Here is a 17,707-nt window from a genome sequence, read left to right as displayed (position 1 = left end):
GCTGGCTGTCACAAGATGGCCGGACCAATCCGACGTGCGCCCTGTAGACCAGTGCTGACATCCTGTATTTGCAGGATTTAGCTCTGCTCCACCCTCACGATCTAGACAGCGCAAGCCAGTGCAGTGGCAAATAAATAAAATGGTGTGGAAATGCCATTTCATTTATTTGTGTTTGCCTGCTGCGCTCACAGCAGGCAGGAGGACACACCTCCGCTTCTGAGGTGGAGCCGCCCTTGTGTAATGCATGTATTAGTATTTATATAGTGTGAATCTATCTGCGGAGTGATTCAGTACTGCACATTAATAAAACCTAAAATTACACTTTTATTTTGCATAAAACATATTTATGTTTGCATTTCAAATACTTGCATGTTGGGCGCACATTGCGATTTCCTAGAATTAAGTGATTTTCTTTCATTTACCAGGATTGGCATTAAAAACCCACATTCCTAGGTTCAAAATCGGCAGATTAGCCACTAGAACTGTAGCCTTCCATCTCAATCTTATTCTGGTCACTTTTAAAAAAACATGTTTCCCACTACGCCTGAAAAAGAAGCATGGGTACATGATTGAAGTTTAATGGGTAGTGAATTTCACAGTTGGGAGGCTGAGTAAGACATCCCTATGCGTCTTTTTGATGTTGTTTGCAACTTGTGTGCTCAGTGAGTCGTGTTCAAAGTATACAGGAAAGATTCAGGGGATTTCCTGCCCAAAAAGGCTTCATTGTATATGATTATTCGCTCCATCAACATTTATTCTCTCTGCTTTATGCTCAGTGATTCGCTTGTTTTGTTCGTTTTGAGCATGTACAATCAGACCTCAATGTGAATTCATTCTCAGCGTGTACACATGGGCTCAGTGAAACTTCCATGATAAATATACTTACCTTACTCTAAGTAGGTGACCACTTTTGTTATACAGGTCAAAAGAAAGTCCAGAAATATCTTTCGTAGAATCGTTTTTAAGATATGCATTGTTCTTCTGTCAATATGACTGTACAAAAGGTATCAAATAAATTGTTTGAAGACTGCAGCATACAACAAGCAGAGTTCCTATAGTCATGACATCAGATGGTATGAGTACATCACATTCATAGTAGATTAGTGTTCTGTTGTAGAACTGCATGGTTAAAAAATGTCCTTTCTGCAGGGCCGTCCCCAGACATTTTGCCTTATTCCTCCCCTTATTACGGAATACTTTTTTTGTTCCATTTAGTACTCTGTCCACTTATCCACTGCTAAAAGTGCTATAGTGCTTGTGCACTCTCCTTAAAATATTGTAGAATTGGCTAATACCCAATTGGCATATCTAATTTACTTATAAGTCCCTAGTAATGTACACTACATGTGTCCTTGGCCTGTAAATTAAATGATACTATTGGACCTGCAGCACTGATTGTGCCATCCACTTAAGCATGCCTCAGGCCTTCCATTGCAGAGTGTGTGTTTGCAGGTTTGCCATTTTGATCTGACAAAAGAAACCTTTTTGAAACCTCCCTTTATAATACATATAAATCACCCCAAGTTAGGCCCTAGACAGCCCAGACAGGGTGCTGTGTGACCAAAACTTTGGACATACACTTGTACATTATGTATGTCCTGGTGGTGAAAAACTCTTACGTTCTTAAGGCCTATCTCTCCCATAGGATAACATTGGGGTTACCTTATTGCATTTTTGTAGTGTAATTCCAAAACAGAAAGAGATTACCTCTTCAAGTTTGGTATCTCAGGAATTAGAATTTAAAATCCTAACTAATAGCAAAGTTGGATTTTAAACTGCAATTCTGAAATTGCCACTTTTAGAAGGTTTGCATTTCCTTGTCTTAGCCATTTGGTGCCTACAGTGTGTCTCTGGTCACCTGACTGGGTGTTGTTGGCAGTTGGGCTTTGTTTATTCCTCCTAGACAGCCACACACAAATGAAGGATTAGAAACGCTATCACTGGCAGGATGGGAGGGAGGGGCAGGGCCAAGCTTCAAAGCTTGAATAGGCTGTGTCCTGTCTTCTCACAAAGGCCCTAATGACCATTCACTGTCACTTCAGCCACCTTGGAACTAGGGCAGGTGAGGTAGGGAATCCAGTGCACTTCAAAGGCACTGGCTAGAAGCTTTTCCCACCTGCCAGAACCAGGGCACCAGTGTATAAAAGAAGGACCTTCGAGATCAATTCTAAAGTACACTTCTAGACCTGGGGATACTCTACCAGGAAAAAGGACTGCTGTGCTGCTGAAAGGATTGTCACTCTGCTCGACTCCCACTCTGAAGGATCTGCTACCCTGCTGCCCTCTTGCCTGGGGATGAAGAACAGGACCTGCAACCCATCTTGTACTCAGGACCTTCCTTATCTGAACCTCAGAGACTGCTTCCCAACAGCTACTGGGCCTGTCTTCAGCGAGTTTCTGACCCCCAAGTGATGCCCTTCAGGTCCTGGACACTTGGTGTGCCTTTACGGGTTCTTAAATCAAACTTTTGGGTGCTTCGTGAAGACTAGCAGGGCTGTTTGTACTGGAACCATGCCACTCACACAAAAACCCAGCGCGAGCCGTGGCCAGCTTGTCTCTTTACACAACAAGCATTGATTGCCACAGAGGACCGCCACTGCGAAGCTCCAGCCCGCCGGTCCACGGCGTCCAGTCTGCTCCTCAAGCCAAACCTACTACTGTGTAACCTTATGGGTATACAAAGAGAGAAGGAGCCACTGCTAAGGTATTGTACAGCAGCTGTAATTATTTAGGCATTTCTTCACAAGGCAGCTGAACAGTTATTTCTAAATGTCCCAGAGGATTCGGTATCTTCCTGCTTTATCTTCGGTTATCTTCCCATCACGGTCTCACCATCTCGCCCGGGTTAAAGAGGAGAAAAGAAAATGTGGCAATTACTTCACTGCTTGAGTTAACTAAATAAAAGGGGAAGGGAGTGAGGGTAACTATCGTGAGGAGGAGATAGACCGAACCGCCGTCACCAACACCGGCCTCGCAAGTACAGTAGCCAGAAGTGATGTCAAGTGCTCAAAGTAACTGGTGTCCTGGTCGTTCCCACTCCCTCCGTTACCCGGTTTCCCCTTTATGAAATTGAAGAAGGTTTCTTAAGTGCCCCCGTACCCGGCTGAGCCACGCGTCTTCCTGCGTGTGGCTCGGCGATGCGTGGGGTCGGTGGCCTCCTGGCTTCTCCCTCAACGGGGCTTCCGGGTCTCCATCTCGCTCTGACGTTCCGTTGTCAGCTTGCTTCCTCCCGGGTTCGCTGGATATCCACACTGACTCGGCGTCCTCCGTTCCTTGCTCCTCACGTCGGTTTCTTCTCCTTGGCTCGATGTCTCCGCTGCACAGCAGCAACTCCGCGACTTCCGGGTCCTCCTTTTCTTCGGCAAAGGCCAATGGGGATAGGCTGACGTCCTCTGACGTCAGGGGTTTGGAATCACAACCAGGGAATTCCAGGCTTCCCTTAAAGGGCCCGGACCAGTCCTGTAGGGGAGACGGAGAGTTAGTCACTGGGAACAATAACGGTGACACACTGCCATTGACATTGTTTGTGCTCCCTGCAGCCTTCTCCAATGTTAACGGGACTCTTGGCACAAAACTTGAGACGGTAAACATTCAGCAGAGCTAATGTGGGACTGTATCCGACTAGAGTTCCATCATGGTCAGACTGAAGTTTCGACTTTGACAAACTCCTGTGTGATCAGAAAGCCACAGTTGGTGCTTTTGCTTTTAGGCAATATATTGCTGTTTATTCTTTAAAAAATAATAACTACGGTTCTACTAATTAGATTATCATCATTTTGGTCTTGTTGTATTTATTAAATAAAGCTCTATTTTTCTAACCTGGTGTGGAATCTTTCTGTGTGTTTTTCCACTGTTTTACCATTTGAAGTATTGCACAAACACTTTCCACATTGCCTCTAAATTAAGCCTGAATGCTCGGTGCCAAGCTACCAGGGGGCTGAGCACCCTGACTAAAATTGTGTTTGCTGCTTGACTAGAGCTAACACCCCAGTCAACCAGTAATCCAATTTCTAACAGTGGTGATCAGTGACGAGGATAGGATTTTTGTTTGTGCACTACCGTACAGTGATTTGGTGTACACTACCATCACATACCTAAGACCAATTCAAGTTTAAACTCTCCTTGATTCACCTTTTTGCTTTTTCCAAATTCCTCCTCTGCCTGGCTGTCTGTGGTCCCACCTGCAAGGATGGAGCTTGAGCTTACCAACCTGTAGAGCTACACTGTGGCTGAGCTCAAGGAGTTTTGCCAGGAGAGGAGACTGCCCGCCAAAAGGTGCACCAGGAAGGCGAAGCTCCAAAAGTCATTGGTCATGGGGTCCACCAGTCACAACAGATGACCTAGAGGAAGAGGATGATGTGGAGGGATCTGAGCAGGACCTGCAGGAGGTTCTTGGAATGCAGCTTGTTGTGGGGGGTAACTTACCCGCAGGATTGAAGTTCCCTCGCCATGCAGGAGGAAGCAGTGTGTCCTCTTGCAAACTGTCCCTAGAGGAACTGGCAGAAAGGTAGGCAAAGAAGTACTGTACGTTACAGATGGCCAAATTTGAGATGGAGGAAAACAAAATCTGGTTAGCTCATGAACTGAGTTTTAAAGAGCTGGATTTGAAAGACAATCAGCTGTTACAGTCCAGGATGAATAGTCACAGCGAAACTACAGCTTTCAGTGCTGAAGGTCCACATGCTGAGCGACTTGGTGCCTGACTTCGAGGAGGGGGACGACATAGACAGGTGGATTGAGGCATATGAGGTAGCTCGAGTGGTGCACAGGAACCCTGAGGAAGATTGGGGAGATTAACTTTGGAGACATAATCCTTGTGACGATAGAGATGCCTAACTTGCCCTAGAAAAGGGGGAAAGGCTGAGGTATCCCACCAAGGAGGAGACCCTTGTTAAGCACTATTGATTCACCCCAGAATTGTAAAGGTTGAGATTTAAAGACAATCTCACCAATCTTGGGGGGGGATTTTGTGAGTTACTTGTGTAAGGCACTTGATGGTTGGGTGAAGGTAGGGAGGTAAACACCAGTGAGGGGCTGTACAGTTTGACTGCCAGAGAGCATATGTTCAGCCACTGTTTTCCAGAACTACACCAACACCTGGTTCACTGCAAGCTCACTGATCCCAGAGAACTTGCAAAGGAGGTCGACCTCTGGGTGAGTGTCTGGGAAGGCATTGGGGAGTGATCTAAGGAGGGTTTCTCAGGTTCCCCCTCAATGTGAGGAGGAGGTACGCAGTGACCCATACAGGTCCAAGTATGGTGAGTGAGGAAAGGAGTCCCATGTCCCTTCTAAGAATAGGAGGGGAGGTTATGGTGGGCAGAGTCCCAGGATGCCTGATTTTCAGCCCCATATGCTTGGGTTTCTCCGGGAGGGGGCACCAGCAGGGGGACCTGTTCAGTGCCAAGAGATAATCCACTGGTGGGAGCTCCACAGTGTCAGGGAAGCTGGGTGGGGCGGATGCTACAGGTATCCTGCCAGTTCTGTTTCCTGGGGTACCGCTCCTCAGCAGAGGGTACAGAGGCTCAAATGAAGGGTTAGCAGGTGGAAACAGTCCACAATGGTAGGACCAATAGGTCAAGGATTGCAAGCTAGGAGAACAGATTAACCTAGACTTACCCTGGTGAGGCCTCTTCTAACCAAAGACGGCTCCATGCGCTGTCAAATGGACTGAGGGCTGGGGACCTATGCCGGGCAGACTCTTGCATGGCATAGGCAGTGTGGGTCACCGTGGAGGGGGTGGTTGTTTCCCCTTGAAATTCCTGTTTTACCAGGCTTGTGTTCAGCCAAAGCAGGGCCAGACTGGCCATAGCGGGCACCGGGCAATCCCCCAGTGCGCTGCACAGTTGGGGGCTGGTTATGGGGCCCTGGGGGATGGTTTCTGTTACAGGGTCGTCTTTGCAGCTTAGCTGCTCTGCTCTGTTGCTTACTGTTCTTAGGGACAGAGTGTTCCTATGGGCTGGGGACAGAAGTCTGATCTAAGGGGAGGAATGGGCCGCATCACTTTGTTGGCCATGGTGGTACTGTCTGCCTACTGGAAGACATCTGGGAGCAAGTTAAGGTTAGGTGCTGCACAGATGGGGTCCACAGATGAGGAGAAGGGTTCTTAATGGGTCAGTTCAGTGGCTCAGGAGAGCATAGACTGAGGGATCCAACTAAATTGAGAGAGGCATAGAACTGACAAGTGCCCCTGCTGTAAAGGGTCATTGTCCACAATTTATCGCTTTAGCAGAGACGTCAATCAGGGTATTGACTAGTCTCCCCTGACTTTAGGCTAGAGGGAGTCATGTTAGAAATGGCCCTTTCTGCAGTATCATCCCCTATCTTTTTGCCTTCCTCTTTCCCTTTTTGCTGAATTTGTTTTTGTTGGCTTCGGCTAACTAGTGCAAAAGTGCTTGTGCTTTCTCCTTAAAACAATATAGAATTGGCTTATCCCAAATTGGCATATTTAATTTACCTATAAGTCCTTGGGTAAAGTGCACTACATGTGCCCAGGGCCTGTAAATTAAGTGCTACTAGTGGGCCTGCAGCACTGATTGTGCCCCTCACTTAAGTATAAGTTTAAAACATGTTTCAGGCCTGACATGTCACAGCCTGTGTATGCAGGTTTAAACTGCCACCTCAACCAGGCAAAATAAATCTTTTGCCAGGCCCAGATCTTTCTTTTCTATACTTATGTCACCCATAAGGTAGGCTCTAGACAGCCAAAAGGGCAGAGTGCAGTGTATCTAAAAAGTTGGTCGTGTACATTTAGGTTTTACATGTCCTGGTAGTGAAAAACTCTTAAATTAGTTTGTCACTTCTGCAAGTCCTATTTCTCTCAAATGATAGCAATAGAGTAACCTTATTACATTTTATAAGTATAATTTTCAAATGGGAAAAGATAACTCCTTCATGTTTGGGGTCTCTGGTATCACAATTTAACATTCTAACTTATGGTAAAATTGGATTTTTGATTGCAATTCTGAAATTGACACTTTTAGAAAGTTTAAATTTTCTTATCTTATCCAGTTGTTGCCTGCATGGCTGGGTGTAGTTGGCAGTTGGTCTTTGTGTATTCTTCCTAGACAACAACACACAATGGAAGCTTAGGTGAGACTGGTAGGGACCTCATTGGCAGGATGGGAGGAAGGAGCTTGGACAAGGCTCACTTGTACTTGAATAGGCTGTGTCCTGTATTCACACAAAATACCTAACGGTCCTGCATTGTCACTTCAGCCAGCTTGGAGCCAGGAAGTAGGGAATCATGTGCGCTTAAAAGACAGTGTCTATAAGCTTTCACTCTTTCCAGAACCAGGCGCCAATGTATTAAAGAAGGACCTCAGACACCAATTCTTCATTACACTTCTGGACCTGAGGATATTTTGCCAGGAAGGACTGCTGTGTTGCTGAAAGGACTTTCACTCTGCTGGACTGCCCCTCTGAACGAGCTGCTGCCATGTTGAGTTCACCTGCTGCCCTCTTGCCTGGCAGGACCAGAGCAACCCCAGACTGACCCTGGTGAGCCATCTTGTGAGGGGGGGGTGAGGCTCCATGCAATGTTACAGGCACCGAGGGCTGGGGACCTGTAACCAATCTTGAACCCAGGATCACAAAGTGACTCAGCGGGCTAGTCTGCTGGCTTCTGATTTGAGCCTCAGGGGCATAAAAGGTTCACCAACAGATCCTAGACCTGTCTTCACTGTCTTCCTGACCCCCAAGTGGTGCCCTCAGGTCCTGTACGCTTGGTGTGGCAGAGTGGACTCTTAAATCAAGCTCTTGGGCTCTTTGTGACCGGTAACAGGCCCGTTTGCACAGAAACCTTGCTGCTCGCACTGAAAATCAGCACAAGCTGCAGCCAGCCTGTCTCTTCACACAACAAGCATCGATCACCATGAAGGACTGCCACTGTGAGGCTCCAGCCTGCCCTCCACAACGCCAGGCCAACACTGCCAGCAATGCTCTCCTTGCTTCCAATGGCGCTCTCCAACTCAAATGGGACACTTCACAACGTGAGAAAGTAAACCTTCAACATGACTAATCTGGAACTGTATATGACCTGCGGTCCATCATTGTCAGTCTGAACGTTTGATTTTGACCCGGTTCAGCGTGACCAAATAGCTGCTATTGGCACTTTATGCTTTTAGATGCTATATTGCAGTTTATACTTTAAAAATGGATAATCCCGGTCCTACGGATTGGATCAGTTAAATTAAGCTCTAGTTTTCTATCTTGTGTGGGATCTTTTTGAGAGGTGTTTTCACTGTTTGCTGTTTGGAGTGTTACACAAATACTTTACAAACTGCCTCTAAATTAAGCCTGACTGTACTCAGTCAAGCTACCCGGGGACTGAGTACAGATTAATTTTGGGTTTGCTTGTGCCTTACCCATACTAGGAATGTGGTTGCTTTGTGACACACTCCAGTCAACCAGTAACCCAATTTCTTACATGTATTAACTCCTAAAATGTCATGTCTCTTCCGCCCAGTTGATTTATTTAGTGAAAACATAGAGGCCACTGTTGAAGACATATCCCCCAGTAGGTTAAATGCAGTAAAACGGTGAGCTAAAATGGCGATTCCTTCTAGTAAAGCCTGGTTTTTGGTCCAAATGAACCCAAATATCCTGGCATACAGATATGGTAAAATGTGGGCTTTACTTTTATTTGTTGAGAGATTCTTTCTATTTTGTCATAAGAGCTGCTGTTCATTTCTTTGTGCAGTTTTACATAGCACAAATCATATCCACAGAGCTTCTGAGTTCTGTACATAAGCACAGTGCCATACATAAGAATTTTAGCATTTAGGTGTACATTTACATTTCATATCATTGTTGATTTATCTTATGTTAATTTCTCTTTTGCAAATGTGAATGTCCGGTTTTGACTCAAACAAACGAAAATATACCATGTAACTGAATTAACTACTTACTAGCAGTTCTTAATTTGAGTTGATGGTCTCTGGTGCTCGACACTTAATTTTCAACACCAGAGCTTGTGACAGTCTGCCATAAGGTGTCTCAGATAAGTCATTTATTTTACCTGCAACCCAAGTCATTCTTATAGTTATGGGGGCCTGGAATAGTCTGAATTGTCACACTTGTAGGAGAGTGATGGTTAGTAGTTAGGTTGTTACTGTAACTGGCAGCATGGCAGGGGCAATGTGTGGTGCCAGCTACAGCGGTCTCCTGACGAGAGCCCTGGCACTTATTTATTTACAATTTAAGCACTGCTTACTAGTGTTGTGCTTCAGATAAATGAGGCACAGGGTCAAGACTGATTTGCATATGGCTAGGTCTAAACTGGGGTGGCATGGTGAGCAGAAGAATGATGGATTTAACCCAGATCTCTTGACTGGGGTGAATGTTTTGATTTGCTCTGCATTCCATCCATCAATTTTGGGTCTTTTCGTTCAGATAAATGAGGGCATGTACATCCAGACAAATAATCTGTCTCTGTGTATGCAGAGCAATTATGATCAATATTGCATTGGGCTGTATAAAACATTCAAATTAACCGGTCACTAATGTTGGGAGCCACCAAGGAATGACAGGACTCCTTCCTTTTGGTGCACCAATCCGGTTGATCTTGTTCTGTGGTCCAGTAAAGTCAGGGGATACCAATTCGTCTCAGCAAAAGCCACAGCCAGGTAATGGTTTTGCATCCCCACTTGCAAAATCTCCTGTCTAGGTGATCAAGTGTTTTACTTGGCAACAGTCTTATTTGTGTAGTAGTGTTAGTGTTCTAAAGTGCTTAAGAGTAGATGGAAGAAATGAAAAAAACTCATTATGAAAGTGTATTGCGATATTATTGTGCAAATATATATATATATATATATATATATATATATATATATATATATATATATATATATATATATATATATATATTTTTTTTTTTTAATATATATCGCACTACTCCACTCACACAAGCAGTCGCTGCGCCCTTCTCCCGAAAAGAACGTGGATATATATTTATATATTTTTTTTTGCACTATAATATGATATATATCACCGTGCACCAGATCTTTAGACCCGGGCTACAGCAGTTTGGCGGACCTGGTCAGGCCCTGGCAGCCCACAATAGTACTCACCAAATCCCCAACGTTGAGAGATTACCAGAACACTCCGGGATGCTCGAAATATTAATTCATAGAAATGCCCCTACACCAACGCTGACCAAGGTAAAAGCTGAAAAGCATTGGTGTAGAGGCATTTCTGTGAATATACATTTTAAGCATCCCGAAGTGACCTGGTAATCTTTTAACGTTAGGGATTTAGTGATAATAAATAAATTATATATATATATATATATATATATATATATATATATATATATATATATATATATATATATATATATATATTTTTTTTTTTTTTTTTTTACAATAGAAAGTGCTACATATGGTCAGATCTGCACTGGCACGCTGCTAAATTTAGATGGTCGTCTTTTAGACTCCTACTGCCTCGAGGTAGGGAAGATGGCTACCTCCATGTTCTTGGACAATATGATTAATGGCTTTCACCCCTGTACATGGAGGCACAAGATACAAATATCAGCCTGAGACACCGGTGGTTTGTCCTGAGGTGATCCACCGATGCTTCCTAAGCAGTTAATGGGGCAATATGTAAAAGACACAGAGGTATTATTATCACCCCAGATACTAGGGCACTCGTAATGAGTGCCTTCATCTCCAGCCTTACACAAATCATGACTAACATTTCTAAAACGTGTTTTTTTTGCTATCAACATTTTAACATTTTCATCTCGATTTATACACTGGACCCATTTTATGAAAATATAGTAATTACAAGCACACTAGAGATACTCATTTATTATTGTGTCTTAGTTTTCAGCTTTGTGCTTTTCTGCATGTTTTCTGGTTTGCTCAGACCCCTCAGGTTGGATCCTGTTTAGTCGTCCACTCATATGACCATGATTAAAAGTTAACTGTCAATGCAAATAAAATGTGAGTTTGTTTCCACATTATTAAATGAAATTTAAATGCAAGCTACTATCTAAGTATTTTTGATGTTGCAGTTAGAGGACAATGCTAACAATGGGGCTTAAAAGCAAAACAGTTTGTTTGAAATTCGACCTCAGTGCAATGGTAGAAAATAGTCTCATGAAAATGGACATGTAAGATACTTTTCTATTCATTTATTGATTCTTTATTGTTTATATTCTTCTTTATAGTATGGGCTCCAAAGAATCCTCAGTGAGGACAGGAGTCTGTTTTTATTGGCAAGAGCAATTGATCCAAAGCAAGTACACATGATGACGGAAATAGTGAAAATACTCTCTGCCATTTGCATAATTGGAGAGGAAAATATGTAAGTATGCTTCTGCTGATTTGTTATTCCCTAACGATAGATCGTTTTGTATACATTTTGGTTAAGCTAATAGCTGCTCCTTTCAAGTTTATGAATGTATGTTGGTGTTTGAAAATGGAAAAACATTATACTGATTTACATTATTTCTTTCATTTACTTGTTCTAAAGATCATGGTAAACAAGTTTGAATAAAAACTGTCATACATGTCAAACACATTTGCTAAAAGCAGATTTGTTATTTTTCTTTTTTATGGTGTTATGGTCTAGCAGAGGAGAGGCAGCTTTAGGTACCTAAAAATTAGTCCAGGGATAAGTTTCGGGTCCAGAAAAAAATTATATATAACTTGCAAGGTGCACTCGATTCAGCTTCCGCTGTGCACGCTCAGAACTCGGCGGCTCCCGGCATGATAACGAGGAGAAGGCGGTCCCTGGGCTAATTTTGTGGCAGGGGCGAACTGCCACGTGATATCTGACATTTGGTACCGACTTGGGAATCATATTTCAGCAAGTTGATTAACTAATATACGTGGAGCAATACCTACTTATCCTGGCGCCTAGTACTCAACAGGAGCTGACCAGTATCATCTGTTCACTTAGTAACATTGCCGTTCCATTGGTCCTTTTGGATACTTTTCTATTTTTGCCCTGATGAAGTTCTGCCACGGAACGAAACGCGTTGGCTGTGTAACTTGTTTGGTATAATTACCATAATAAAGAATTGAACTTATTGGACTAAAGAAGATTCCTTGGTTACAATTCATGAGTACGCCTTCCATCATTTGATGAAACCTGTTGATCGCATTTGTGCCTTGGGATGACAGGCACAGGAAGTGTGCTGCACCAGAGTTAAATCTGTTTCTACTTGTGTTATGGATGTGCTAAACCTTGGTCAGGTCATCCTGTTCTTAATTTATATATATATAATTTTTTTCACTGAAAAAAGCAAAGGTTGCAGGGACATTAAAGTTAGTTTCAGAATGTACTTGTACAAAACCATTGATAGTCAGCTGTTATAGTTACCTGAGCTAACTATAACTTACACCCCATTAATCCACTGCTTATGACCTCACATATTTCATCACTCATGACATGGTCAATGACAGCACAGAAATACTCCCATTCACACATCTGTAGAGCCACTCACACATCCACTCAGTCATACAGCCACTCACACAGCCACTCACTCACCCATACATCCACTCATGCACCCACTCAAACACCCACTCACACTCCAATACTCCCACTTACACATCCAGTCAAACAGACATACAGACACTTACACACCCACTCATACACCTTTACAGCCACTCACACACCCACTCAGTCACCCATAGAGAAACTCATGCAGCCGCTCATTCACCAATACAGGCAGTCACACATCCTTACACTCACTGATACAGCCACTCACACTGCCACCTACTCACCAATACAGCTACTCACACACCCACTCACCCATACAACCACTGACTCGGCCAGTCACTCATCCATACAACCACTGACACACCCACAGAACCACTTACATACCCATTCACACATCCATTCAGCCACTCACACACCCATTCACTCACCCTTACGGACATTCGCACAGACATTAACTCTCCAATACAGTCTCTGCTTACCTATACACACTCAAACAGCTACTCTCTAACCCATGCAGCCACTTCCACACCCACCCACACACCTGTGTAGCCACTCACATAGCCACTAACTCAACCATACAGCCACTCACACACCTGCTCAGCCTCCAATACAGGCACTCACACTGCCGCTCACTCACCCATTCAGCTGCTCACATAACCACTAACTCATCCATGCAGTAACTCACACTGCCATACAGCCATGCAGACATCCACGCACACACTGATACAGACAGTAAAACAGGCACTCAAATGAGATATGTTAGAAATAGTATGCCTAATTACTAGTAGATAAAGAATAGAAATGTAAATTATCCTGTAGCTTAGTATATATCTTTAACGCTCAGAAATGTTTATGAAACACACTCATGGGATGATGTCATCAGTGATGTATTTAAAACTATGAACCCTACCACTGCTGGGTCCGAGGGAGAGGCAGAGGATTTGCCTAAAGACCAGGGGCCATCGTTCGTGTTCTCCCTATCAATATAACCTCCACCACAGAAACAAACGAGACCCTATGTTTACTAGCCCAGCCTCTTAAGGGAGCCTTTACACACCTTATGATATAGGTGTTCCTTCACTGAGGAAAAACTCTAGCTACTCCATTCATCCGATATTTATGGACCTACACAATTGTGTGATAAAATTCACAGGATGGCCTCACACACCATCCAGGTGTCAGGCTTCATCATCATTAGTGTCTAATCTATCCCACCAAGAAAGATAAAGGGGAGTCCAATTGAGAAGAAGTGATTGAATTTTAGTAATTAATGCATTGAACGTATATCTAATTGTAGTAGACAATGAAGCAGAAAACCAAATACCAAGGTATTTAATTTTTGTAGGGCACCATGCAAAATTAGTATCATTAAATATAAATTGGTAACAGAAGAGTTTGAGAGCTAGAACTTCTGTTTTGGAGAGGTTTAACTTATAACCAGAAATACTGGAGTATAACCGAACCTCATCCACGAATTGGGGGAGGGAGGTAAGGGGATTTGACATGTAAACTAAGATATCATCCGCATAAGCTGATAATTTGGTTTCTATTGAGTTATAAGTAAAACCAGAAATATGTGAATTAACACAAATGCGTTCAAGGAAGGGTTCAAGGCATATAACAAATAATAAAGGAGAAGGGGGACAGCCCTGGCGTGTTCCTCTAGATAAGAAAAAAAATCTGGAAAAGTGATTATTTATAAAAAGACTTGCCCGTGGACAAGAATATAATAATTTAACATATGAAATAAATGTAGGTCCAAAACCAAACCACTAGAGAGTTCGAAACATAAACTGCCAATTGATACGATCAAAAGCCTTTTCAGCATCTAAGGATAGCGCTCGAAGTGGGGATTTGAATTTCTTTCCATAGGAAATAATATTTGCAAACATTCGAGCATTATCTGATGCTAATCTGCCCTTCACAAATCCAACTTGGTCGGTCTTAACCAATAATGGAATGATATGTTCAAGACGAAATGCAAGAATTTTGGGAAATATTTTACAATCATAATTTATTAAAGATATAGGGCGGAACTTTTTACAAAGGGAATGATATTTGCCAGGTTTAGGAATAAGAATAATCAAGGCATCCATAAAGGAACTTGATGCCTTAGCAACTTCAAAAATTAATTAGAAAGTGTCAAAAGTTTAGGGACAAATATAGAGGCAAAGGTAGAGTAAAATTCAACAGAGAGACCGTCGGGTCCTGGTGCTTTAGATTTCTTTAAGGATTTAATAGCATTAGTTATCTCTTGGACACTGACCTCCTTTTCCAATGAATTGAAATCATTTGGTAAGGATGGGGGAGAAGGAAGGCCCAAAAAAAGATTATCCAAATTTTGCTCAGAGGGATTCGTATCATCCAAATAAAGTGATTGATAATATTCATGAAAAACATTAGCAATATCTTCATCCGACGAGACAAATTGTTAGTGGATTCTTTTAAGATGGGCCCAATATTTTTACGTTCATATTTAATTTTCAAATAGTTAGCTAACATCTTACCAACTTTATTTTGGCCTCCATGATATTTAGATTTAATTTTAAGAAGAGTATTACATGCCTCGTCTGTAGCAAGTTTATTGAGTTCGGATTTGGCCTTAACTAATTCATGAAGATTTGAGTCCGATTTGGAAGTAAAATAATTATGTTCCAATAGTTGAATTGATCATTATATTTTTTCCGATTAGCTTTTTTTTCCTAGAAACATATGAAATAGTGAAGGCACGGAAGGAAGCCTTAAAGGCGTCCCAAGTACTAGAAACAGAGGTGTCCAATGGGTTATTCAGCTCAAACAATTCATTAATAAAAGTAGTGGCTTCTTTGATGAAAATAGTATCAGATAATAAAAAGTTATTAGGTTTCCATCAGCTAAATTGTGGAGAACTAATTGAAAGGTCCAAATCAGTATGGACTGGTGCATGGTCCGAAATAAAAATAGATCCAATTTCCGATGACTGAATGGAAGGAAGTAGGGATTTACAAACTAAAATATAATGAATCCTAGAACGTGTTTGATGAACATTAGAGAAAAAGGTATACTCAAGTGAGTCCGGGTTACAAGCTTTCCAAACATCATATAGTGAACGAGAGGCAATAGCCGATTGAAATGCTTTGTGGGATTTGTCAGGGTTAAATTTACATTTAGATAGTCTATCAGATAAGGGGTCCATTCATTGGGTAAAATCCCCAGCAATAATAATATTGGGGCAATCAATGGAAGAAAGTAACATTTTAATGTCATTCCAAAATTTAGGGTCTGGTTTAACAGGGCCATACATATTTAACAAGACCAGAGTTTTGTTTAGCATAACAACCTTAGCCATTACCCCTCATCCATCATCATTTTGTGTAGACAGAATTTGTACAGATAGCGATTTATGAAACAATATATTGACACAGCCTTTTTTACTAGCGGCAGGAGAGTAAACAACTTGACCCACCCAACTTAAGTGAGCTTCATTACAATGTGTTTCCTGAAGAAAAGAAACCTGAGAATTCAGTTTAGATAAATTATTTTATTATTATTTTTGGGTTTTATAAAGCGCACGGCTACCCCCGAGGGGGTGTCCCGGCGCTAACAACTAACAAGCCCAAGAATGAAAAAGTGAAAACAGAAATTTAAGAGGAGAACAGCCAAGTCTTAAGTTTGCGGCGAAAGATGGGTTCAGTGGGGACAAATCTAAGATCCAAGGGAAGATTGTTCCAAAGTCTGGCGGCTGATACTCCAAAAGCTCTACCGCCCACTCTAGAAAGACGGAAGCGTGGCACAACCACAAGGCGTAGACTATTGGAACGTAAGGCTCTGACAGATTGAGATAAGACAAGCCGTTTTTTCAAATAGCCTGGGCCGAGGTTGTTCAAGGCTCGAAAAGCAAGTATTAAAATCTTAAAATGGATACGTCGTGCAATAGGGAGCCAGTGCAATTTTTTGCAATAAGATGCTACAGATTGACGATATGGAATGTTTCCAATGAGATAATACCTTTTGTCTTTTGACGGGATGACCAAGACCACAAACATTCCACATGACAAACTTACACATAATGGAAGAATGGGAAGAATATACAAGCGGAAAGTTGATACACATCAGGGATACAACTAAAAAGGAAGAAACACCACATGAGAGATGAATATAAGAAATATGCTACCAAAAAAATACACACGGCTAATTAACACAAGCAACAAATGAAACAATATCAAGAGAAAAAAACAGATGCAATGAAACCAGGAAAAGGACAAAGAAGAAAAAGAGAAGAAAAATAGAGAAAGGAGAAGATAGATCAAGGAAAGAAGTCCAGATCTATGAGGAAATAAGAACTGCAGATGCATGAGGAGTGTCTGCGCCAACGAGAAATGAAGCGACAGGGAGAAAGATAAAAGTAAGAGAAATACGAACAGCCATATTTAATATGAATGTATAGGCAACAACAGGAACATCAAGGACGAAAAGAACAACCAGCTGTAGAACTCGAAGAGATGTTCTGGTGGAACGACCTCCATTTAAGAGGATCATCAAATGTACGCGTGGAGCCATTGTGAGTAATTTTACATAAACAAGGGTGAAGAATACCATATCGAATATTCAATTGTCTCATTTGTGGATGTAAACCCAGGAACTCTTTTCTTCTAGTATTGGTGGCATTAGATAAGTCTTGAGAGGTGAAAATGTTATGACCAGACCATTTGAGATGACACTTTGCCTTGGCTGCAGAGAGGACTCACATTTAATCAGTAAATGCTAGAAACAACATAATTATTCCTCTTGGTTTGGAAGCATGAGGTTGTAGGCGGCCAAGTCTATGGGCATGTTGGATATTTAATGAAGGTTCTGGCGGAAGGTCCAAAAGTTCACACAAGAATTTTTTTAGAAAAGGAAGCATATCCGACCCTTCAAGATTTTCTGGTAGACCATAAAGACGTAGATTATTGCGTCTTTTACGATTTTGAAGGTCCTCCGAATGCAACTTTAAACGTTGAATTTCTTGTTCCAAAGTCGGTATTTTAGTAGAAACATCTTGTAAGTCACTGATGCTTTGCTCCATATCCAACACCTTAGCTTCCATGCTAATCCATCTATCCTCTATTTGTTGAAGTTTTTCATTTGTCGTGGTCATAAAAGATTTAGGACCCCTCACTTCATCCAAAATAATATCAAGAAGAGGATTTTGAGAGGATAGAATAGGTGGAGGGTCATTTTTGGCTCTCTTGGGTTTGGTGCCTGAAGACGAGGCTCTGACCGAAATTGGAGCTTCATT

General features: G+C 42.2%; 1 protein-coding gene across 1 annotated transcript in view; it reads left to right on the top strand.

Moving 5' to 3' along the window:
- Positions 1–17,707, top strand: part of DIAPH2 (diaphanous related formin 2) — a 3,821,702-nt gene that overhangs the window by 1,017,553 nt on the left and 2,786,442 nt on the right. Inside the window, exon 8 of the mRNA XM_086964614.1 lies at positions 11,171–11,307. Coding sequence (XP_086820740.1) covers positions 11,171–11,307 — 137 coding nt within the window. The remainder of the gene's footprint in view (positions 1–11,170; positions 11,308–17,707) is intronic.

Source organism: Lissotriton vulgaris, chromosome 4_1 (genome assembly GCF_964263255.1).
Source record: "Lissotriton vulgaris chromosome 4_1, aLisVul1.2, whole genome shotgun sequence".
NCBI lineage: Eukaryota > Metazoa > Chordata > Amphibia > Caudata > Salamandridae > Lissotriton > Lissotriton vulgaris.
This window is presented reverse-complemented; position numbering and strand designations above follow the sequence as displayed.